The 25042-nt window shown below is 50.7% G+C and overlaps 3 protein-coding genes across 3 annotated transcripts; 2 read left to right on the top strand and 1 right to left on the bottom strand.

Moving 5' to 3' along the window:
- Positions 1-1043: 1043 nt before the first annotated feature.
- On the top strand, positions 1044-3681 carry VTN49DRAFT_4226 (uncharacterized protein; the record flags this gene model as incomplete). The annotated part of the gene is made up of 4 exons (XM_069412149.1): positions 1044-2485; positions 2636-3173; positions 3227-3502; positions 3568-3681. The coding sequence occupies 4 exons, from the start codon at positions 1044-1046 to the stop codon at positions 3679-3681; spliced, it is 2370 nt and encodes a 789-aa protein (XP_069267421.1).
- Positions 3682-9808: 6127 nt separating this feature from the next.
- VTN49DRAFT_4225 (uncharacterized protein) lies at positions 9809-11311 on the top strand (the record flags this gene model as incomplete). Its single annotated transcript, XM_069412148.1, has 2 exons — positions 9809-10184; positions 10308-11311. The coding sequence occupies 2 exons, from the start codon at positions 9809-9811 to the stop codon at positions 11309-11311; spliced, it is 1380 nt and encodes a 459-aa protein (XP_069267420.1).
- Positions 11312-13025: 1714 nt separating this feature from the next.
- Positions 13026-24872, bottom strand: VTN49DRAFT_4224 (uncharacterized protein; the record flags this gene model as incomplete). Its single annotated transcript, XM_069412147.1, has 1 exon — positions 13026-24872. One exon carries the CDS (start codon positions 24870-24872, stop codon positions 13026-13028), a length of 11847 nt encoding a protein of 3948 aa, XP_069267419.1.
- Between the last annotated feature and the right edge of the window lie 170 nt (positions 24873-25042).

Raw genomic sequence — 25042 nt, 5'->3', positions numbered from 1 at the left:
AGCCAATGAATGGGCATGTTTTTGTATTTACTGTCAGCATATTTAACGTAAATTACTAGATCTTGTAACCACACCGAAGTTGCGGAAAATTAAAGCCAATCCCAAGCTTCACACTCGCTTGGAAAGCTGCCAGGAACCACTCCTCTGGTGTGACGAGATATAAACAATTTCTTAGACTGCAGATCGCTTCCGTGAAATCATAACCTCTGGTTTGGTGAGCAGCACTCACAGAGTGTTACTTACCGAAGTTCATGAACCTCAGAACTCAGTGAACGCCCCTCTTTTGAAAGTGTCCATCCGCTGTAAAAACCGCCTGGAAGCGCAAAAGCCCAAAGGCGTTACCCAAGGTAACGACAGTGTGGGCGACCTCGCGAAACCGGTCCCTTTTCACATTCGCCAGTCCTTCTACTGACGGTCCCCAGACGGCCGTTTAATAATCTGGATGCTTTCCATGATCATCCATCAGTGGCGATTACTAATCGTGTGATCGTTCTTCTGGTAATCTGATGGTAATTACCACACGTCACGCAGTCGAGTCATTGGTTCACCCGTCACTATCCGTATCGGAGAACAGCGCATTGAACATTCCAGCAACTCCACGAAAACCCATCCACATGGCGTAATTAGCACCTCTTTTCTTTTGTTTTTAACTTGTGTTTTCCCCTCTGAACTCTCGCCTTTCTCACTTTAGCTTTAATCAGAGGTAGCCGCGACAGTGTTTCCGCCGGGCCAGCGCTCACCCCTCGAGCCCCTCAGCGTCGCAGCCCGCTGTCATCGATTCTGAGCGTCGTTGACGTTTACGAGGATCAAACGGCTTCGTATTGGACCAGCTCGATTCGTCCCCGCGGGTTTAGCCATATTTGCGAGGGATCCGGGTTGCTATATCCAATCGGCCGTTGCTGTTGCGACCGAAAACTACACACCATCCCTGTCCCGTGAGCATATCCTTTCCTCTTCACAGCGACGACCCTCTTTTTGGACTATTTCCCATGGAGACATAGAATCAAGGCCATACTGTACAATCAACACGCTATTCTGTGACTATGGGTCAGGCCGCCTCTTCAAGCCAGCGGCCAGATAGCAGCCCTGCACAATACTCCGTCCCTTTCCGGAACAGCGACCGAGACGCCACCATGAATTCCGAGAACCTCTTCGAACCGACCCTGGACAACGAACAATCTCATCAGCAGAATGGGGCTTCAGATCAACGCAGTCTCAGTGGTCACCCGGTCCGGTTCCAGCCGTTCGCTTCACAACCCATGGACGATGACGTTTCCATGCACAGCGTTGATGCTGACCAAGAGCCCGAGACGGGGTCACTTGCGGATTTACGGAATGAAGACTCCCGTTATACTCCGCTCCTGATGGCAAGAAGGCAATCGACCATGTCACGATTAGGTTCCCGCATTCTCCCAAATAACGTCATCCGTGGCTTGCTGAATAGCGAAGAGGAAACGCCGGCAGAGGGTCATGCTCATCGTAATGGACGATTACCGCGTTCTTTCTCGAGATCCGAGGGGGGTCGCAGCAGTCGATTCTCCCCCTTCAATTCCTTTGGGTCCCGCGGCATCACGAGGCGTCGCACCATCCGGGGTCCTTATCCTCTGTTGCATGGTGATCCGGGCCTCCTGTCCGATGCGGGATCGAACCTTCCTGAGCCACCTTTGGACGATACGGCAAATCCCGGTCGAAGTTGGTCTCGAAGCGCTCGCCTAGCTCGTATGCGGACCTCATTGCCAGCGCCAATCTCCGACATCTTCGGATCCCCGCCTACTCTCCCGACCATACCCAGCAACGATTTGCCAATGACTGCTCCGCAGCCATTGCGACCGGCGACGCCCGTTGGGATGGACCGGCTATTACCTCCACCAATTCCAACGGAAGCTCGTGTGGACAGGGAGCAAGGTGAGGAGAGAGATTCGGTAGACCCGTCGCCCTGGAACAATCGATCGCCCTCACCCACAGCATCGGCCCGGGGCCCCTCTGATCCACCGCCAGGAGGACAGTTCCCGAGACTGGTGCGTACGCAGTCTACTCAGTCGTTGCGGCGCGAGGAACAGACACCTCTTTCTCGCGTGCTACAGCTTGCCGCGAGCGCGATTGCCGCCCAACTCTCCGGAAGTGCTAACCCGTCGCCACTCAACCTTCAATCCCTTGGGAACACTGGATTGACTGCATCATTGGACAGCTTGGTCCAGAGCTTACAACAAATCACGTCTACGCAAGGCCGCAACACGCCACCTCCGCCTGGCGATGGTTCTGGTGGACAACCCACAGCTGGCAACCCTACCCCGTTCAATTTCCTGCGAGTCTTTCGATTTGCGAATTCCGCAGGCTCATCGCGTCCGCAAGGGGCCACTGAGAACGACAATCATGTTGCGGACCGAATGGACTTGGACGAACAACCCACCAACAACAATAATGATAACAATAATAATGAAACCACAGAAGGCAGGACAGTGACACTGGTGGTTGTTGGAGTCAGGTCAGTTCCCTTTAGAGACCTCCACCGCAATCACTCAGATAATTTGGTTCCGAATCCATTCTTCAGGAACCCATTTGTTACACCAACTCAACGGGCCGGGAGTCAAGACGGCGCAGGCGACTCTCTTGCATATGCTGATGCTGGATCCAGACTTGTGTCCCGTCACCCGCCTGACCAACAGGCTCCAGTAAGCCTCGATGGTCAGTCACAGCATACGACCGCGTCTTTAGATTCGCGTAGCCCCCCGTCAGCAGTTTCCAGCGGCGGGGCGAATGCCGCAATTTCCGACAGTCCTCCGGGGCCCAGCCCGCCTCCATCCACTCCTGCCGAGCCCTCGTTATCTGCACCTCCATCTGGAACCACGACGCCGAGTGGTAGGCCGTCCACGGCATCGTCGGCTGCTCCCAATATTACACCACAAGCTAGTGGGCAACCAAGTCGGCCCCTCGATACTGCTGAACCTACTGATCCCAATGCCTCTGCGATTCCTGGTGCTCAACAACGACGCCGTAGTGATACGGAGCAAGCTCGACACCGCGAATTTGGCTCCGGAGCAGCCAGGCGCAATGGGATAGTAGAGCCCGATCATCCGCCATCGACGGCAGGTAGAACATGGGTGATTTACGTGGTGGGAACGAACCTCTCGGAGAACCACCCGGCAGTCGCTACCCCAAGTCTCTTCACTGATGTAAGTTTCTGTGCTGATACCGTTGAACTGATCGCATACTGACAAGTTGGTAGAACCCCACATATGAAGATTTGGTCCTCCTATCGTCGCTGTTGGGACCAGCAAAACCCCCAGTTGCTACGAAAGAGGACGTGGCTTCATCTGGTGGAGTTTTCCGGCTTGTGGAATACGCTGGGTCCCTGGTTGCAGAGGCTGTTGAAGGGTCCGATCGCATTCCAATTGCAGAAGGCGACCGTTGTTTGATCTGTCTGAGCGACTACGAGGCAGCCGAGGAAATCCGACAGCTTGCCCGTTGCAAACACCTCTTCCACAAAGATTGCATTGATCAGGTATGTTCTATCCAACTGTATACTGCGATTCTGAGACTTTTGGATACTAACTGTCCTTATTGCAGTGGCTTACCACCGGTCGGAACTCATGTCCTTTGTGCAGAGGCCAGGGGGTACCGGAGTCGTCCAACTCCACGAACCCTCCAACATCCCAACCCACTGCATCAGCGCCAGCATGAACTGATATCTGGTGTTCTTTGGCGTGTATGAGTCTTATTGCTGTCCGCATTGATTATTTCAGCGAGTTACTGCGGCCCTTTTGTTTTGTCACTCGGCATGCTTTTTTTGGTCCTCTCTTCCGGTTGTACCTTTTCGGTGGACAATATTCATGGTTGTTTCTTTCCCCTTGCCAGTGTCCAGCATGGGTTGAGCCCGTGTTATTTCCCCATTGATTGTGATTATGATTGTGATTGTTCCGCCTCCATGGGATTTGTGCATCGGTGTCTAGATTGGGGTTGCAAAGGCTTTCTCATCCGGTGGTGTTATGTTTATTATTGTGTTGATGATAATCGAACATGATTATATATCTGGGTCTTCGCGCGCTTTGTTACGAAGTAGGGCTTCATCTCTGTTGCTGATTCTCGACCCTACATGCCGTCTCGCGTTCTGCTGTCGGTGAGCGTGCCCGCTTCGCAGTGGTTGGATGATGACAGAGATTTTCCGCAGGGACACAATGGCATTACCAGTACCGTTTCCGATGCTACCGAGCACGCGGTCCTGTCTTCGCGAACACTCATCGGATAATAATCCTCACGTACAGAAGCACTTGCTTTGCAGCGTTTCTCGGAAACTCGGCACCCCCTGGCAGGCGTGAAAAGAAGAGAAGGTACCAACACAAATGATCAGGACTCGGGGAAAGGGAAGGGAGGGGTGTTACATCAGAGTACGGTGTGTCCCTGTGGAAACTGAGGCTCTTAACTTTAGCTGGGGGATTTTTTGCTCATCAACCTAGCCCAGATCGAGAATAAGAGAGACAATCACTGCTTAATCGGTTCGTTACTTGATCAACTCAATTTGCCACATGGCACATGGGAATTCCGCATTTTACCCATTACGGACTCCGTACGGAATACTCCATCCAGGACTCCGTACAGAACTACATGACTCCGTTGCCTCCAATGCGTTGGGAGCGTTGGATCTGCAGCAAGGCTACGGGTGCACTCCGTCAGGTACTCCATGGTGTCGGTAAGTTGTTATACCGATTGGCCGGAGATTTGTTTCGAAAGTCTGGAAACATCTAAGGTTAAATTACGCTAGTAACGTCTTCTGTCTTGGCTAGTTTTTTATCTACCGAATGATGCAGGGACTAGTACTAAATAGGTATGCGCCATCCTCTGATGGTACGGAAAGGGTATGTATTCGATACAACCTGAACCCTCAATCCGGTTAGTACCTAAACCATAGTCAAGTTAGGGTTTTTCCAGACTCTTTTTCAAACACCTCTCTGTCACTTGAGGCTGATATCCCCATCCAATGATTGGACAAGATATGCATGATGGTCTGTGAGTTGGTGATTCAATGACTCCGTTACTCCTTAGGGCTGGAGATCTTCAAATTGGCATTGCTATTTGTCAACCATCTCCCAACTCGTGCGGAGGGCAACCGGCACGATTGGTACTTCTTAACACCGGTGTCAGAAAAGATGCGTCACATGATCAAACTCGTCTCGAATGGGCTAGGTTATCTGGGGAGGAATCCAGATCTACAGGCCGTCCCAGCGAGCTCTGACCTTTTGGCAGTGCCTTGTTGAAGTTTGTCGGGAGCCCGGTGGCAAATGTTCATGGTACCCTTTCTCGACCGTTTTTCAACTCACGTTACAATCCTCCGAGTCATTTTCCACGAATCCTGATGGTTCAGGGTGTGCTAGGCATTGTCTGTGTACGGACGTCCAAGTACGTTTCAAGACTCTGTGCGTGGAGAGAATCATCTTGACTGTCTTGTCCTTGGCCAATATGCCAGAGAAATCCATAATTGCTTTCTTAATCTGGTGAACACACGGAGTTGGGTCCGATGGGGAACTTGTTGAATTGTTCACTCCACACGTCCCGATCCACATCGACAAAAGCTATGACTGCAGGGAATCCTCTTCAATTGTTATTCAAGCATAGGTTACTGCTTTTTTGAATTAACAGAGATTCAGCAGAGATGAACAAAAGGTTTTTTTTTTCTCTGACCACCATTGCCGCGAGCGGATCTCAGCCGAAAATAGCAATATGATATCCATCCATTCCTTTTTTTTTTTTTTTTTTTTTTTTTTTGTACGTCAAGCTCCTCCAGCTGCCTCAACAATTCTACTAGGATGGCGGTTATTCCTCTCGAATTCCAATTGCAGTGATGCAAAAAGGGTGATACGCCCTAACGGTCTCCCGGCGTGGGTTTGGGAGAACGCACGGATAACATTGCACTCCATGCTTCCAGACCTCATCATCAGCTGTTGCTTTGATTGGAAGTACATACCCAGTAGTCTGCTTGCAAGTGCTCCATATGGGCACGACCAAGGGGAAACTTTGTATTCCACGCTCCTCGAACGCACGAACACAAAGGCGGGACAGGGTTCCCTGCTCGTGCATTACGACAAAACGGTGACTTTAAGCGGAGAGATTGATTCCTCCAGGGAGAATCCACAATTTCTTGAACTGAACAAGCTCGTCCCCAGGATTTCAGTCACGGTATAAGGTTAAAGGTATTTTTCTCCGGGACTCTGAATGTCTCCGATGTCACTTTGAAGAAGTTTCATATAGGTACCCTTAGTAGGTGTGCCCCCTGTTCGGTGGATCGTCGAATAACGGCCACTAATCTTCAAACAGTAGCAGATTTGCCACCGAGGGCAAGGAACCAACCGTTGACGCTCACCCGCCGCCTTCTCCGCAATTTGGTGATTTGCACCTTGCAGGCACAGACTAGACGTCGCAGAGTGGAATACTGTGGCTTCCGTGGATCCGATTGAGAGAGCTCTCCGCGGTGATGGCCGGAAATGCGGTGACTTCCGGAAATGCAATGACAATTTAGTCCTGGTTAGGTAGGCCATTTTGGCACAAGGCGCGGAACCGGAAAAAAAAAAAAAATCCAATTCCCTCTTATGGTTAAATCTGATCTCAACAGAGGCATGCCAACCATGTACACTGTAGATAACAGCGTATTATTCGAAATAGCCTTTGTGATAAGTGCATTGTGATGTTCCAGAGTGCGGGCGACTGGTAACATGCCTGGCAAGTCGACATCAATTGAAAGTAGTAGAGCATGAATCTCTCACGCCAGAGCAAAGATACTACCATTCCATCTTGAGCGTCAATTATGCTTCATTCGAGACTTGGTACATTCCATAACTAGTATTTGTTCATTTTGACTTTTGAGATCTTCAACATCGAGGTCAGATAGCGGAGCATGACGTCCTGTCACCGTGTGACCCATCAACACGTGGCTGGGGGGCGACAAATACCCCATGGACCGCTCCGCACAGGTAGTGTTGAGTGTAAACTCCTTACGGAGTACAAGTAGTTATTACTATTACTAATAATAATATAGTTCATGGAGGACTCAGGAGTAAGTAGGACATAGATCATGTTGTCAATTTCCAAGGCAGGAACTCCGTACATTTACAACCCTAACGTATTGAGGACGGAGTAAGAAACCCTGTGAGTAAACAACGTAGTTCACACAAAGTACGAAGATACATCAAGTAGCTGCTTGTTGACAGTACAGGCACCATTCCATCCCAGGACTCGCAGGCTTACAGAATGGGTTAGTAACCTTGATTAAACTACGTCATCCACTAACAGACCAGGGTCCCTGGTTTGCCCGTCCACTCTGAGCCCTATGCTAATTTGATCCAGATGGCGTGCTAAGCCGCGCTAAGCCCACGAGCGGAAACTAACCAAACCCGTTGATTCCGGTTAAAGTTGCGGGGTCCAGCCGTCCACGAACCCAAGGAGAGAAAACCGATCTCGTCGGCCCGACTTTCCAAGTCCCTGATTACAATCTACGAATAATAGTAAACCCCAATTTCAGGGTTTTACGAGTCTGACATCGATTGTGCCGTAAGTATTCTGGGAACACAATGACCGATACAGTGAACCGCAGCCTGGACAGGCAAACTTGACGCTATGGCTGCTGCGCTTTCGTTGAAATCGGAAAAGGTTCTAACGCACTTAACCTTATTTCTTCAGCCTAAACTAGTAACAGCTAGTTTGCACGTGCCATGCCAGCAGTGGCCAATCAGAATCGAGGCTATGCGTACGTGATACCAGAGGCGCAGAGCACATCCTGCAATGAAGGAGCAAGGGAGTGCACGTCAGCCTCCACTATTCTTCGAAACGGGCCTGAGCAATGCTGAGCAAGTGCAACAGTACCTGTACGATACAATACAACATCTAGATACGGAGTACATGTACCTTGTGGACGACAGTTTGCGGAGTTTAGGGTTTTGGGTCGGCACGGCCGTACGGGGGAAGATGACAGTTTCCGCCACTCCCGCATAGATTAGGGCTGACGAGCCACCCCGTGGGCAGTCAAGCAGCAGGCCAATTGCAGCATGAGATACGGAGTACTTTGTCCGTGAACCAACAATAAGGCTGTTCATGAGCCCTCAATTCATAGTAACCTAGTCAAAGCCATCATGGTGGATACTTTGAGAACGTAAGCTCTACACGCCATCGTGCCATCTGTTAAGACGTTCTGGAGAGAACGTGATCTTTCCCGCTCACCTATCCTTGAACGACCCTGCCTGGGATTGCCTGTTCTCTGGAGTCCCTGCATCCCTTGGCGGTCTGCCACCCAACGGATAAACTCTGGTCAAGAGATCCAAGTAGATGGTGACCGACGACGCCCCCCGAGTCAGTTGGCTGAGGGCCAAGAAGATGGAACGGCGAGGCGAGCTCTGATAGGCCAATTGCGTACCAAAGCCCTGCAGCATTAGCTCACTTGCCAAAAGTACCTTACTGGGAACAGAAAATGTACTATCAAAACAAAGTTTAACTTTATCACCTTTAGAGTGTAAGCTAACAATGACTAGGTTACAATCTACTCTGTGCGGAACAACGGATGCTCACTGGACCACGTCTCCATGTAGATGAGATATGGATAGGAAGAAACTCCAGCGAGTCAACGTCGACAGATCCTTTGGCACTAGCCTTGAAACGGCTAAGGCTTGAAGCGTTTGACATGGTCTATGCAGCGAGATCCACATGGCTCCAATGACTATTGGTGCCTCATTTGAATCACTGAAGAGTGACTCCGTAGGATCGACGTCGCCCCGATTTGTCCCAAGAAAGCCGCAAGATCGTTTCGGATTCTTCCCGGATTTCATTCGTTTTCGCAGCAGTTACAATTGCAACTTCCTGCATGCAGATCAGATCAGAATAACTCAGATTGCCAGGACTAGTGTGTACTTGGTAAATGGTGCACCGTAAACTTCAAGGCTGCAACCAATCAGCCAGAGCATGTGATAACAAGTTTATAACTATGGGGTCCTGAGATTCGATCGTATGACAGTTAACTATGCCAAATATTCCACCCTTGTGCATACTTTAGGTTAGGATGATACCGCCAGGACTACGGAGTGCTTCTAACTGTAGCTGCTTGGCGGTATTTGGGAATTGTTCTGAACGCAAGCATCGCAAGCTGACTGTTTGCATGGTACGATCCCGTATCATGACGGTATCGTGACATTAGCCAGCCACCCCACTGTGTACACAGCGTTCTTCAGAGACGCCTTGCTTTCTGCTGCCTGTTTTGTGTAGATTCCAGCTTCCTTCAGCTTACAATCTATATGAAATTGCTGTTTTGGCGAGGCTGATTTATGCTTTCGTAGCCATCTTGCCCACGTCTATCCATGGGTTGCTCCGCAGAATAGAAAACAAAGAGCACGGATCCCATCTTGCGTATGTACTCCGTATTGAACTTCCTTTGAGTGTCCACTTTTGAACCCTCCAGTTCACTCCTCGCACTAGCCTAGGCCAAAATAGCTAAGACTTACTTACATACGTTAGATAGCTAGTGGACTTCTAGCCCCTTCTGCGGAGATTCTAGCACTACTGTGTTAAAATGGAAGTTGTAACTTGAAGCACCACCGTGCTACAAACTCACCCCTTCTAAGCCAACAGTCAAACATGGGGGTTGCATTTTAGGTGCATTACTAGATTTCACAATTCGATCTGATCGATCTGATCGACTCCGGATTGCCGAGATATAACTGCCGAAGTACTCCGTACGGGTGCAGCAGTACAAAGAGCAGGAGATTTCTCCTCTCTGTACTCCTTGTATCTTTATTCATGACCTATTCAGCTACAGTCACGAGTCAGTCCCATCATGGATACTCCTGCGCGACCGACCCAACCTGCCACTCGTTTGGCTTGCAATCGGTGCCACCAGCAGAAGCTCCGATGTCATCGCAGTCCCATTCCCGGTCACCCCTGCGCGCGCTGCGAGAATGCTGGGGTTGAATGTAAATTCGAACCTCCGCTACGACCAGGAAGACCTAGCACCCGTCGCAAATCGCGCGGTAAGGAGGCATTGTCGCCTCCCAAGAGCGTGCCGAGACCATATCCTGTGACGTCTGCTGCACAGCAAGAAAAATGCATGCCGACCAGTGGTCCGTCAAGAGGATATACCTCGGAGTTGGATGGTGTACTTGAAGAGGTTGGATCTGAATGCCCACTGACCGGGAGCAACGATGACCAGGGTAGTATGTCATCCTGCAATCCAACCATTTATCTGCTGGGGAAACCGCCAGAAAAGGTGGACGCAGTAGATATGTATCTGGCTAGGTTCTTTTAATTGAGTGCTAACTTGAATCTGGCCTACGCAGACTCTCCGTTCTTCGAGTCAAATCCAGATGAGCAATTTTTCCTCGGTTGCAAGTCACCGTTCTCGGATGGCTCACTGGGTATGGCAACCGACTGGCCCGAATTTTCCACCATGCCAGTTCATTCTTCGACCCCCAAATTCCATCCTCCGTCAGTGCAGCACGATGAAATCTTTCAACACGCTGCTGCTAATAAGCGGGAAAACTCGGCACCTGCAGCCTCTACAGCGTCATCGGTGTCATGTACATTCTCACCATTGTTTTCGTCATCATCGTCATCTTCATTAGTCTCGACGCCGTCCTTGCCACCAACAGCCGACGTCAATTATTGCCGACTTCTAGAGCTAAGCACGACATTACACGAGTACTGCTGTCAATTGATGTCTGTCCAAGAAGCGCAGGGGGAATCTACGGTCATCTCTACCCCAACAATCGACCAAATCCTCGCTGTCACCCAATCGCTGTCTGAAATGTGCTCTCCTGTTTCCGCGAACTCTGGCGACCATAATCAGGATACGAGCTTCCAACCTCAGTCGAGGCCCTCTTACACACACTCCGATGCTGACATTCCTTCCAATGTACCGTTTCGATCCCCGCCGGACGGGGCAACGGTTCTTCTGATTCTCTCATGCTACCTCCGTCTCCTTCATCTCTACAATGCCGTCCTTTTCAAGCCATCTGCAGTCGGGAACGGAAATGGGATACAGCCCCTATGTGTGCAGATTGGCTGTTTCTCAACTGCCATGACGTCGTCTATGAGCGTCCTGGCGTGTTTAATATCACAGACACTGGGCAATTTCGAAGCCACCCTCAAGAACCTCGCGTCTACTGTGTGTTACCCGAAATCGCCCAGCGTCGGTGAGGGTGATCGGCTCTGGCAATTAGATACCGATAAAGGGGCAGAATCCAGCGTTTCAATTCTCGCACGGGCAGCCTTGTCAGAGGTGTGGACACTGCACACGAGCCTCCGACAACAGCTCCAAACGATGAATTCGGTTTGTGATTGAGTATTCATGGCATTTCATGGGTTTTTCTTTTCTCATGTACATTAGTGTGCATTAGACTGGGCGACAAAGCACGGGAGTTGTACAGCGCTTAGCGATGGTGGTTTCAGTTTTTTACAGGAATTCGGAATTTACAGCGGTTTACGGATCAGTTAGGTGTCAAATATCTCGAAGTGCTACCATAAATGAGAACATATAGTACCCATCTGACCAGATTCTGCGAAGTGATTGTGATGAATGCCTAGTATAAACAGCTGATTTATTGCAAGTATACTATGCCGAGTACTCAGGCCGTTCTTATTATAGCAGCCAACTTGGAATTTGCACACTTGACTAACTGTAATTTACCTAAGTAACTACAACTTAATCCGCCATTTCTATGGAAAAATGCAATACCTTTGTGTCCAAGGAGCCGTGCGATGGCGCAACTGGGCATAGACGTTCAGAGAACATTTCCACCGCGAATATGAAACTGTGGCACCTCTTGAAATTGCCCTATCGGACCAAAAAAAAAAAAAAAAAAAAAAAAACCCTAATGTCTAGCCAGCTGTAATCACAACCAAGCCAGAACCCATCTAGCTCGCTTCCGCATGAGATGGGGCTCGGCTCCCTGACGTCATTTACTTTGCTCACCGCATTCTCAACAACATCGATACGTGTTGCTCGTGGCGCTGTCCAGGACGTTGAGAAGGCCCGCCCCTTGCCGACAGTCCGATACGGACCGTTGACTCTGAGTGCAATGCAGATGATACGATTTCGGGCCGCGCCGGGTTGGGCCGCTAGATCCGTGTCTCCCTGCAGTAGTAGTCTTGGTTGCTCCAGTGCCAAGTGCCAACCAACACACCAGTTTCAATTGAGTTTACGGATCTGGATAGTGCTCAGTTGGGGCTTTTGATCAAGCAGGGTTGTTCGGATCGACGGATCTGATCTCGCTTCGGGAGACAAGGATATTTTGCCGCACTAAGCGGACTGCCGGTATCTTGCGAGTTATCGGTAACCGAACGTTAGGGTAGTATTTTACCATCGATAAAACGGAAATCATCGATAACACGGAAATGCATCACACTGTGAATTTAGGAACAGAAATCAAAAGCGGTCATTGATGATTGTTACTAACAAATTACTAACAATTTGGAGATTATCTCCAGTGGCAGGTCCACAAGTAAAGATAGAAAGTGAGGCCCAGGGCGTTCGTGTGAAGAACAAAGAGCCAGCATTCGATCCACCATACAAGGCAAAATGCAAGCACACGAGTAGAAAGGTGTAGAGATCTGCTATGGTGCCATCAATTGACTCGGCTAGTTATGGGAAGGAGACTGAACTGCACTATGTATCGTAGTAACCTAGCTGAAGCGTTGTCTCACGAAAAGTGCACTTGAGGGTTTGGATCGAGAATGTTCTGCATTAAGCCAGTTGTTGATCTAAGCAGACGGTCAAGACGGGAAACGCAACGCTTATTGACAAAGCCAGCTGATGAACCAACTAAATTAGTTGACGCAAATGCTCAAGAACATCCTAAGTTTACAAGCTGTGGAAGACAACTCTACAGTACTCTTATTTGAAGGATTTTCAGTGACCGCACACAAAACGTATTTATTGTAACAATTAGAAGAGTAAAGCACAGTGTCAGATACAATAGTAGTAGCACACAGCTGTCAACTGATGTCAAAGTAATGCCAAGTAGGAATACAAGTGTACAGGACCTCTTCAAAAAAAGCTATTCCGACAGCGATGGGAGTACATGATGGTCCTTCACTGTCAATGTCGTTGTCACCAGGCTCTCCATGGCCGCGGACAACCCAGCGGTTCGCGCAGCATGTAGCCACGAGTTGATATCCATTGAACGGAGCGTAACTCCGTGCTTTCTCTCCAAGTAGTTCCCAATCTCGCTCACAGGAATCTTTTCCGCACCACAATGGTGAACAAATCGCAACAAGGGCTCGGTTGTTGTGCCCACTTGCGCAGAGCCGTCAATACTGCGAATCACATCTTCACAAACTCCAAGCACTACATCCTCCACAGGCACAAAGTCGAAGCATCCAGACCAATTCTCCAGCACAGGAACGCCCTGAATCTGGACAGAATACTGAAGAATAGTCTGGATCAGATCGGTAGACGGAACGCCCTCGCCGGTGATGTTGGATGGCCTGTGAATGAAGCAGGGCAGATGGAACTGTGCTGAACATGACTCCAGATAAACTTCACTGGCCCACTTTGAAGCGATGTAGCCCATGGAGCCATCAACCGGGGGAGGGAAGCGTGCCACAGATTGTGGTGAGAGGTTCGCAACTCCAGCCAGCTGAGCCACTCCACTCGTGGAGATGTAGTGCAGTGGGATACGACGACGGAGGGCCAGAATTACCAACTCACGCGTCGATTGGAAGTTGGCCTTGCGTAGGGAGTGATAAGTCTTCAGGAACGATACATCGGCTCCATTGTGAATGATAGCATCCACACGCTCTCCCAAGGCGTTCCATGTATCCGTAGGAAGTCCCAAACGGGGTTCCGTCAGGTCACCAGCATACACCACAATCTTGTCGGAGGCAGCGGCCAGGTTTCGTAGGCCATTTGGATTCAAAGACCGGACGGCAACACAATGAATACGGGAAATACGAGGGTCACTGACCAAGCGCCGAAGAATCTCAGAACCCAGGAATCCGGTCGATCCTGTCAGGCAGACTTCCAGTTTATTTCCATCTCTGTGTTCGAGCGTTGTGAGTTTCTCGGACTCCGCTGCCTGTCGTTCCAGTTCGCTCGGAGCCGTTTCAGATTCCCAGTCAATCATGTTGGCGGATTGGGCAACCTCTTCTGGAGCAAAGCGAGCGGCCATTCCTTGCACGGTGCTCGACAAGAATAATTCATGAAGTGGAACTTGACGGTCAAAGGTCTCGGACAACAAGGCATGCACGCGAACCAGCAACAGCGAGTTCCCTCCCAGCTCGAAGAAATCGGCATCTGGGCTCCACGAGTTGGGAAGGTTAGACGGGTCTAGACACCGCTTCCACACACAAACCACCGCTGTTTGTGCAGCAGTGAGTTCATGTGAAGGAGAGTCCGGAGACAAGGAAGGCAGCGGCAACGAATCTAGCGCACGACGATCCAACTTGCCATTGGGATTTAGCGGTAGATGGTCCACGGCTACAATTCGCTGGGGAATCATGTACTGGGGTAGAGGGAGAGTATGGGCGAGCTGGTCCAGGAACGCTTGAATGTCGCCAGATTCGTCGCTCTGTCTTTCAGGAATAGCGAAAGCCACCAAGAATCGTTGATCTCCCTCGTCGTCGTGAACACCTCGAACGGAAACTACAGCATCCGCCAGTCGACCATGAGCGGCCCGAAGGATAGTTTGCGCAATGTCCTCCAGCTCGACGCGGAAGCCTCGTAGCTTGATCTGGGTATCTCCGTCCGTTCGGCCCAAGTAGAGCAGTTCTCCTGTCGGAAGTAGCCGGCCCTTATCCCCAGTTCGGTACATACGGCCACGTTGCGCGAAGCTGGCTTCTGGCTCGCCATAATATTTATCTGGTAAGAATCGTTCACTGTTGAGCTTTTCCCTCCGGAGATAGCCCTGAGAGACTCCTGCGCCCCCGATGACGATTTCTCCCACATATCCGATGGGTAGAGGACGTCCGTTGGAATCCATGATGTAGGTCGCATAGTTTGGTAAAGAGCGTCCGACACTAACTCGTGACAACGAGAGCACGGAAGGATCCGAAATATCGATTGGTAAACAGTTGCTTGAAATCGTGATTTCTGTTGGGCCATATCGGTTGATAAGGCGGAGACCCGGATGCTGAAGAGCATGGAAAGATCGGATTAAATGCGCAGGTAGGGCTTCCCCTGCAACAAAGGCGAGCCTCCAGGACGAACCACTCCGTAGTATATCCCCGCCGTATCGGAGAAGTGCTGCGTACTCTGATGGCGTCGCGAGGGTATAGGTGACATGTTCCCGTACCATCAATCTCGCTAGCTCGGCAGCATCATAACGCAGCTGCCGAGATACCACAACCAGCGTTCCACCGCCAACGAGCGGCTGTAGCAACTGGTCCAATGACAAATCGAACCCAAGCGAACTTTGCTGCAGAACAGTTTCACGGCCGACAGGGAACTGATGTCGAATGCCCAGTATTTGGTTGACATAACTGTCATGAGTAAGAACGATCCCCTTGGGAACACCCGTTGAACCACTAGTGTATAAGGCGCAAGCTGGGGATGTGAACTCCGACCTGTCAGGAACGTATGAGGGGACAAGGGAAGAGAAATCAAAGAAATTGATAGGCTGAGTGGTTGGCAAGCGGAGCTGGCGCATCATCTCTTCCGTCGCTTTATGGTAGATGAGAGCCTTGGGTTGACAGTCGTCAAGAATAAGCTGAAGTCGAGCTGCAGGATTCTGCGGATCCAGGGGAACATAGATCGCGTTCAGGCGCCAAATGGCGAGCAGGTAGCAAACGGAATAGATCGTTGGTTCACAAAAGACGGCGACAAAATCCCCTGATCGTACTCCATTTGCCTCCAGCGTAGCTGCAATGAATTCAATATGGCTGAGTAGCTGTTTGTATGTGAGAAAGTGGCCATTGTGATCTTTGACAGCTGTCTCATCTGGTTGTTTGGCCACTACTTCGTCAATTCGACGGCAAAGTGTCACTCTCTCACCAAAATCAACTTGGGGTCCCTTTCCCAGTTCCAACGCAAGGTTGACATCTTGCTCGTTGTAGATAGTGTGTTTGTCGAGGGACCAACCAGGGTTGGCTGAGCATGATGTCAGAAGGCAGATGTAAGCGTTCAACAACATTTCCAAATCGTCCTGACTGTAGAGGTAGGACTGTGACTGGACATCAATCACAGTGGTATCATCATCTTGTTCCTCAACATTGAAGATCAAATCATAAGGGTTGCGGGCGTCTTGGAATTGCAGGAGTTCCGCCTCCAGTCCATTTGTCTTGAATTTGCCAATTGATCCCATTCTGTAATTCATGACAATCTGGAACAGAGGGTTTTCTGTGGTCGACCGCGGAACGGAAAGCACATCCAAAAGAGCATCGAACGGGACGCGGGAATGCTGAAGAGCTCGGTACGCGACATCTCGCGTGTTTTGCAAGAGTCTCTCCAAGGTGTCATCATGAAGGATCTCAAAGCGGAGTGGAAGAAGATTCACGAAAAAGCCTATCGTCTGGAGGAAGTCGGAGTCGGTACGATTGGCGTCCGTAATGCCAATGCAAACCTCTGTCAGGTCCAAAAACCGAGCAAGGAGAAGCTGTAGGACAGCAAGATGGCCATGGAAAGGGGTCGCGTGAAACTGTCGCACCATTCCTTTGAAAGCATGAACAGTCGACGCGGGAATTGTCTTCTGTACTCTGTGTGTAGTGTAATCGGTCAATGATCGTCGCGAGGCAACCTGACAGAAATCAAACAGAGGCACCGGGGTGGGCAACGTCGAAAACTCCTGCTTCCAGAACGCGAAATCTTCCTCCATCTCATTTTGCACTTGTGCTCGTTGACCGCGCGCAAAATCTGTGTACTGGTATTGCAAAGGAGGAAGATATCGTCCAGAGAGCGCTGTAGCTAGATCCTTGACAAAGATTTGAGCACTGAATCCGTCGAAGACAATATGGTGGAAGCCCAGAATAAGAGTATGTGTATCTGGCGCATGTGAGAACAACACTGCGGCAATGCACTCTCCATGTTCCAGATCGTAAGTATGATTGCGCAGCCTCTGGAATTCTCGGTCGACATCCTCATCTGTCGCTGTCTCTTTTTCCTTTCGAGTGAGGCGGAAAGGAGACTGGTACAAAACGTTCTGATACGGCAGACTAGTTTCTTTATCCACCACGAACGCCGAGTGTAGAACATGGTGGCGACTCACAACAGCATTGAAAGCCTCAGTTAGTGCACTCGCTGTAGGTCCACACAGCCGATAGACCATGGTGACGTTGTATGTTGACCGATCTTCCAGGAACTCTCTTAAGAACCACAGACGTTCTTGAGCAAAGGACAGTCGGCATGTTTCGATCACCTCCAACTCCGCTGGCTCCTCATCGGATGAAGCATCAACTGAATTGGCTGTCTCGGTTTCTGGAGGCGTCTTAATCCCTTGAGATGGAGGTGAAGTCGTTGACGATGTGTCCGACGTTGCGGCTGTGGAAGAGTCAAGCAGTTGGCTCGCGCTCGACGATGATGTTTCCGACATGTTGACTGTCCGAGCAGAAGGGTTCCGTTGTTGCATGTAGCGGTCAGCGGCCTCCTGACATAGAATGGCCGGCGAAGCATCGCCGAGAATGCGCAAAACCGGAACGTCCATATTAACCTCCTTCAGGAACCAAGACCGCACCTCGACCGCCATCAAGGAGTCGATTCCAAGGTTGATCAGCGGCTGGGTGGTATTTATTTGCTCCGGAGAAACTTGAAGAATTCTGCCGAGCTTCGCTGAAAACGCGTTCAAAAGTACCTGGACGATCTCGTCCAAATCTTCAGCTTCTTCTAGCTGCTTCTTGAGTGCGACAGCGGCAGTAGCAGTCTGCTCAGAATTTCCTTTTTCGCGGGCAGTATAATGGGAGAAACGTGGATTTCCAGCCCAGAATGCCCCTTGGTCTGCACTATCCGATGATTCGGGGACGCGATGCAGACCCGTGATGATCTCAGCCGAGGAGTCTCGTTTGTCAGGACGACCCGCAATGATGGCTTCGGTGAACATGACATGAAACTTCTGCTCCGAGATAGCCATGTAGTTGAACTTGCGCAATGTGGATTCGTAAACGCCCGTTTGGGAGACGTATCCGATTCCGAGAACCATGCCAATGTCCAGCACGGAACCTGCAAGACCTTGGCGTTTGCGTCGAGCAGCCAGACTTGTCATAAACAGATTTGCTGCGCCATAGTTGGATTGACCGCGATTCCCTACGACGCTTGCCAGTGACGAAAACAGAATGAAGAAATCAAGCGTCGGCGACGAGAACAGTTCATCTAGGTAAGCAGTGCCTGCCACCTTTGGATCGAGCACTTTCTGGAGATCATCCACAGTCATGTCGTTGAAAAGACGATCAGAGAGCACCATCGCCGCGTTTGCTACTCCAGCAATGGGGGGAAGCTCTCGCTGAACTTGATCATACATGCTGAGGAGAGCCGGTTTGTCAGCAATATTTAGTTCAAAAAGATGAACTTCGGCTCCCATGCGTTTCAATTCATCCAACCACACTCGATTGACATTCTTTGAGTTTCGAGTGGTCAGAATGAGATAGCGAACACCATTCAGCACCATCCAGCGAGTAAGTGATTGCCCCAAACCTCCCGTGCAGCCGACAAGCAGATAAGATCTATTAGCTCGGAACAGGTTGCGGGAATCGACAGGCCGAACGAGTGTTGAAACGGTTGCCGAGGCTGTGAAGTCAATCACAGAGGTGATATCGATGGAATTTGCCGCGACACTGATATCCGAGAGAGGAATGAGCCGAGCAGATATCTCACAGGATGAGGCTGAGGCGACCCTCAATGCCTCAACAAGATCATTTTGCGAGATGCCTATCTTAGAGGTATATGTTCCAGAAGGGACTCGGAAGATGTCACGCAAACGAATGGTGTGACCACAGGGAAGTAAATTGCCCAGGAGGTGGGTTTCCGCAGAGCAATCGAGTATGAGATCAATCTTTTCTGGAAGACGAGCACGGATATGCCGCTCCGGGAGCAAATTAGGAATATAAATGGCACCCTCATGTCCAGGAGAGAATTGCACAACCGTCGCCCTCAAGTTCCGAGTATGGGCGCGATCCACGACAAGTTGGCGAACAACTGGATCTGGACTAATAAGAAGGATATGTCCTTGTGAGGGTAATTTGTCGACAATTGAGTTGACAACGAGTGCCAGCGCAGTGAGTACGAGATAGTCCGGCGTCGCAGTGGAGTCGCCAATTGGAACAATATGGGTTGGACGAACCCAGGACAGTGACCGATTTTGATGGCTCATTGTCAGGACAGTCGAGCCAGTCGGCAGTGAATAGCTCCGATCGGAGTCCTCCACCTTTCCAATAGACAAGTATAATGGGCCATACCCGTTCAAAAGCAGGCCATGGAAAAGGGCGTGCTGGTTACGGACCAAGAGCAGCGCATCATCTTGACGAGAAAGATCGGTCTTCTCACACCATACGTCAGCACCATCACCAATTATTTCTACCGGGTCATTGTTCACGAGAACGTCTTCTGTGATCCTTCTCCTGCAGGCGTTGAGGCGACGGTTCAAAGAGTCATTTGGCAAGATTCGGGGGATCAACCAGCGGCCCTCGTGGATAGCGATTTCAGGTTCGACGCTCCACAACAACCGTTTGGATGGAAGGTCCATCTTGTCGGCCAAAATTAGGCGTGCCAATGCCGTCGCAATATGCGCTGCCTGAATGTCGCGATCATTGGCAAAATCAAGATATTGCATGCGAGTGTGGGTGTATTCGTACAACAGAGATCGTCCGATTCCGATGCTCATGTTGGCGTAGGGATTGGTATCGCGGGCTCCAGCCGTCACCCACAGCAACTGACGGCTTATGTTGAGAATTTTCTTCAATCCAGCTAGTCGTTCGTCGTTCATATTCCACGCCACTGACTGTTCCAGATCAGCTAGGCATACAACTGCAGCGGCAGAGCCTAGATCGGAATGAACAATGTCCTCCAACCGTGGTACGATGATGGGTGAGTCGATGCTCCAACGTCGTAGCAAAGAGGCAACCTGCTCTGCTAACGTGTGCACTCCCGTGGTTTGACCGCCAACAAGGACGACACGTTCCACAGTCAGTGAAGGCTCGAATTTGGCCAGTGGGTTTCGCAGCAGGTTAATTTCGGGATCTACTGCCTGGGAAAGCATCACCGAGGTCATGTGCTTGGACACGTCTTCTTGGTCCGTCACCATCTGATCGACTCCCGAAAAACCGGTACGGGTAAGAAGATCGTGCCATCGAGCGGCACTGATGGTTGGAGCAAACCGCCGGTCATCATCAGCGCCCAGCCACCATCCAGGCAAGCCCGACATCATGAACTTGACTCTGAGAATGTCACTGGTCACCTCAAGGAGGAGCAAGAATCCGCCTGGCTTTAGCAGTCTGCGAACATTTTGCATGGTGTAGTCCAGCTTCCTTGTCGCATGCAGCACATTTGAGGCGATGATCATGTCAAAAGTGCCGTCCTCGAACCCTTGAGATGATACATCCTCTTCGATATTGAGGGGTCTGAATGACATCCGCGATGCCCATCTCGCAAACTGTTGCTGGGCGTTCTCAAAGAAGCCTGTGGAGATGTCGGTGAAAACGTACTGCTCAAACTTGTCCTCTAGATGCTTCAAGATTCCCATTGTTGCTCCGCCTGTACCAGCACCGATCTCCAGAATTTTCATACGCGGATACCGATGAGTAATCTGTGCAGCCAGAAGGCTGAGACCTTTGTTGGCTCGCTGAAAACCCAGTCCGTACTTGTAAATTCTGTCTAGGGTATTATTGGCGATCATATGCTCCAAAATAGTAGTTTTGCCCCGGACCACGTCCGCAAGGTGTTCACCAACGGCGGAGATCAATTCCAGATCCACTGAGTCGGGATGCTGACGAGCCTGAGCAAGCAACCACTCGTGCGAATCATTCTTCCATTCGGGGCGGATGGTGGGGTGCTGGCCACTTTCGATCAAAGGGAAGAGGTAATCAATGAATTCAAAGATGCGTTGATGATTCCAGACAAAAGAACTGACCTCGCTGCGATCAATCACAGCATTGAGTTGCCGTAAATAAGAATACGAGAGCCTCTCGCAGAGGTCCACAAGTTTCAGGTCATCGGCGGAATCAGGGCCCAATTGATCGGATCCAAGATCTGCCCCAGCATCAGCACGCCATACGGTTTCCGCGAAGAGTTCACAATCATCTTCGGGCGTAGGTGTGTTCAGCATCGTGCAGGTGAGACCCTCCAGCTGCACACGCGGTTGATTTTGCGCGAAGACATCAACATCAGCTGTGACCGTCTGCGGGCGAGATTCGGTGATCGTGCATTCAATTGTCATCTTTTGAGCTTCAAATGGAGACATCGGCACAATACGGAGTGATCGAAGATGCGTGGGAACGTAGGGGCCGTGCAGAGTGCCGTCTCGTGGCCAGCAGAATGCGGCGAAGATTGTTTGAAACGTAGCATCAAGCAATGCTGGATGAATAATGACAGGCATTTCACTATTTGTTGGGATGTCCCATGCATAACCAGTAGCTCTACCAGCCCGGCGCTCCACTCGATCGAGGCGACGGAAGAGTCCTGTATACTCCAAGCCGATTTCGCTGAGGGATTCGTAGAACGTATCCATGTTCACGGACACCAAAGAGATCGGCTCTTCTTGTGAGGGCGGGAGCTGGGGTTGATCTGCTGAACCTAGGTGGACTTGAACAATTCCAGAGGCATTCCGTTGTGAAGGTGATCCATTTTCATCTGATGTAACCGAGTAGCATGCGAATTCAGCCGTAATCAAGGACGAGGCGACGGATTTTGGTCGAAGATGGAACATGACTTCCACTCCTTTATACTCCGGGAGCGCGATGGCTCTGTCGATATTCACGTCTGAGAGATGTATCATGGAAACAGGACGATCACCCGCGAGTTCGATCGAAGCTTGCATTGCCATCACGAGATAGCCTGCCGCGGGGAAGATAACCTGCCCTTGAACTTTATGTCCCGAGAGCCACGGGGCTTCAGAGACGCGTAGAATGTTCCTCCAGCGCAGTTCGTGGTCATGGTCGTCAGAGCAGCGTGCGCCGAGGAGGTCATGCCTATTGGTCCGACGTTGACGATACCTTCTAGATAGTCGGGACTCCTTCCAGAATCGCTGACTATGATCCCATGGGTATTGAGGCAACGATAGTTTCTCCGAAGAAGGTTCTCGGAATGATAGATTGAAAGCTGCGGTAGCGTATGCACGAAGGTCAACCGATCCAGGACCAATTTCTTTCCATAAGAAACCCAACGCGTCGGAGAATGCCTCGACATCGTGTCCAAACCGGGCGAGCGTGCCAGTGTACGGAATTGCCTGATCAGTTTCTTCCTTTATCGTCTGGGTGGCTGGCCCTTTCAATGCGGGGTGCGGTCCAACTTCCAACCCGACAACAAAGGGTCCATGTAGACGGGTTGCCTTCTGAACAGCTTGGGAAAAGCGAACAGTCTGGGCCATATTGTCGCCCCAATAGTCGGCCCGAAGTGACTCGATATCTTCGTCAGCGACCATTTCTCGTTCGTGCACACTGGACACCCAGACGCAGCCGTCGGCGGGCTTCGAGGGTCTGATATTGGCGGCCCGCAAAGCAGCAAGATATGGATCAAGGCACGGAAGCATGTGATGCGAGTGATAAGCAGTGTCCACCTTGAGAAGGCGGCAGAAGGTTTCTTTCTGCTCGAAAATGGCCTTGGCCTCGGCGATGGCATCTTCATCTCCAGAAAGGGTCACAGACTGGGGTGCATTGCTGGCAGCAACGGCGATGCGACCTGGAAATTTTGCAGCAATCAAGTCCTGTGCCTCATCGAAACTGATGCCTACTGCCATCATGGCCCCCTTTGCGCAATTTTGGCCCCTTGCAAACTTGGCGTACAAGCCGCGGTAGTATGCAATACGAATGGCATCCCGTGCAGAGATCATTCCCGCGGCATAAGCAGCAGCAATCTCTCCGGATGAATGGCCAACAACGGTGTGGAATGAGACACGTGCCGCTCGCAAGAGGTCAATGAGCATCACTTGCACCGCGGTGCATAAGGGTTGTGAGAGAGCTGCTTCCTGAATCCGCGATGATTCCTCGATCAACTGCGCTTCAATTGTCCAGTTTGGTCCATCCGGGAGCTCGTCAAGGGACACCTGAAGGGCCCTCAATGTTTCTCGCGCCATTGGAGAGGACCTAATTATCTCCCGTCCCATACATGCCCATTGGGCGCCTTGGCCGGTGAAGACACCCAGAATCCGATCCGAAGTGAATGCTTTCTCCTTTCTCTCTCCAATTGGAGATGCGCCAAGAGCAGTCTCGAGTTTCAGCAAAAGCTTTTCTTTGTCTGCTCCAGAGAAAACGGCCCGAACTGAGTGTTGGGATCGCCGAGAGGATAGAACAGATGCTACCTCATGAAGAGGCAGAGTGTCATTGGATTTGATCAACGTGATGTACTCTTCAATCAGTCGAGCCAATGATGTTTCTTTTGCCGCCGAGAATGTCAGTGGAATTGGTAGGATGGTCGGTGACGGCAGACTCCGTTTTGGGTTGGATGCATGATCATAGCTCTCGATAATAACATGGGCATTCGTTCCTCCAAAGCCAAAAGAGTTAACACTCGCCCGGCGAACCTTACTCTGCCCAGGCCAAGGAAGTGTCTTGGTTGGTACCCGCAGGTGCTGTGCAAAGGGAACAATATCGGGGTTTATCTCCGTATAGTGCATGTTTGGAGGGATTTCGGCGCGACGGACTGCCTCAGCGGCTTTCAGGAGACCTGCCAATCCTGCGCATCCTTCCAAGTGGCCGATAACAGTCTTGACTGAGCCAACGTACATCGGCTCCTCTGCGATTGAATGGTCGACAAAGAATGCATCATGGATAGCACGTGCTTCGATAGGGTCTCCACGGGGGGTTCCAGTCCCATGCGCCTCGAAAAATTGGCAACGATCTTCAGGGTTCGTGCAGTCAAGGCCTGCTCTCTGATAGACCTGCTGAATCAGAGCTGTTTGGGAAACAGGATTTGGCATGGTGATGCCCTGTGTTCGGCCGTCCTGATTGACGCCGGTTTCGCGAATAATATATTCCACGGGATCTCCATCGGCCAAAGCTTGGGAGAGTGTCTTGAGAATAACCGCAGCAAAGCCTTCGCCACGGGCATACCCATCCGCTGCGGCATCCCACATTCGAGATCTTGCAGTAGGCGAAAGCATATGAAGGTTCGACTCGGCAATCATCATCTCTGGGCCCAGAATGAGATTCGCTCCGGCAGCGACAGCAATGTGACATTCCCCTGCCCGGAGAGCTTGGACAGCATTATGCAAAGCAACCAAACTGGAGGAGCAGGCTGTGTCAATAGTCATGGATGGGCCTTTCCAATCGAAGAAATAGGAGATCCTGTTCGAAACGATGCTACGAGCGGTTCCCGTAGCCAGGTACGTTGGCAGGTCCTCCGGGTCACGGACCTGCACTTCGTGGTAATCGCCAGTCATCAAGCCGACATATACGGCAGTGTCTGATCCCTTCAGTCCGGAAATGGTGAGGCCAGCATCTTCAATTGCCTCATAGATGGTTTCAAGGAGGATCCGCTGCTGCGGGTCGATAGCTTCCGCTTCCCTGTGATTGATACCGAAGAAGTCGGCGTCGAAGGCGCTGATATCATTGCTAAGTAGATAGGCATGGTCGACATTGGTGCTGCCGTGTCGCTCGCCGTTCGAATGATAGAATCCTTCGCTGTTGAACCGGGAAGAAGGAATGCGAGTAAGAAGGTCTTTCTGGCTGCAGATCGCCTCCCAAAGCTGAGACGTGCTGCGAATGTCACCGGGAAATCTGCAGCCGGTGCCAATGACAACAATTGGCTCAGGACGCTCTTTGGAGACCATTGTAAAAAGGAGTGATAGGTTAAAGAGAGACGATGTTATGACTTGGAAATGATTGAGTGTATGTTGAGTACACCGAAGATTTAGGGTTGACTCAATGTCAGTGCTGAGATCAATGAACGCTCAAAAGAAGGTAGATCACCGAACTATGCAAGAGGCTCTCCTTTATCTTA

This window comes from Thermomyces lanuginosus, assembly GCF_041956635.1.
Source record: "Thermomyces lanuginosus strain ATCC 200065 unplaced genomic scaffold VTN49scaffold_31, whole genome shotgun sequence".
Lineage (NCBI taxonomy): Eukaryota > Fungi > Ascomycota > Eurotiomycetes > Eurotiales > Trichocomaceae > Thermomyces > Thermomyces lanuginosus.
The sequence above is the reverse complement of the archived record's forward strand: the minus strand, read 5'-3'. Positions and strand labels throughout refer to the sequence as shown.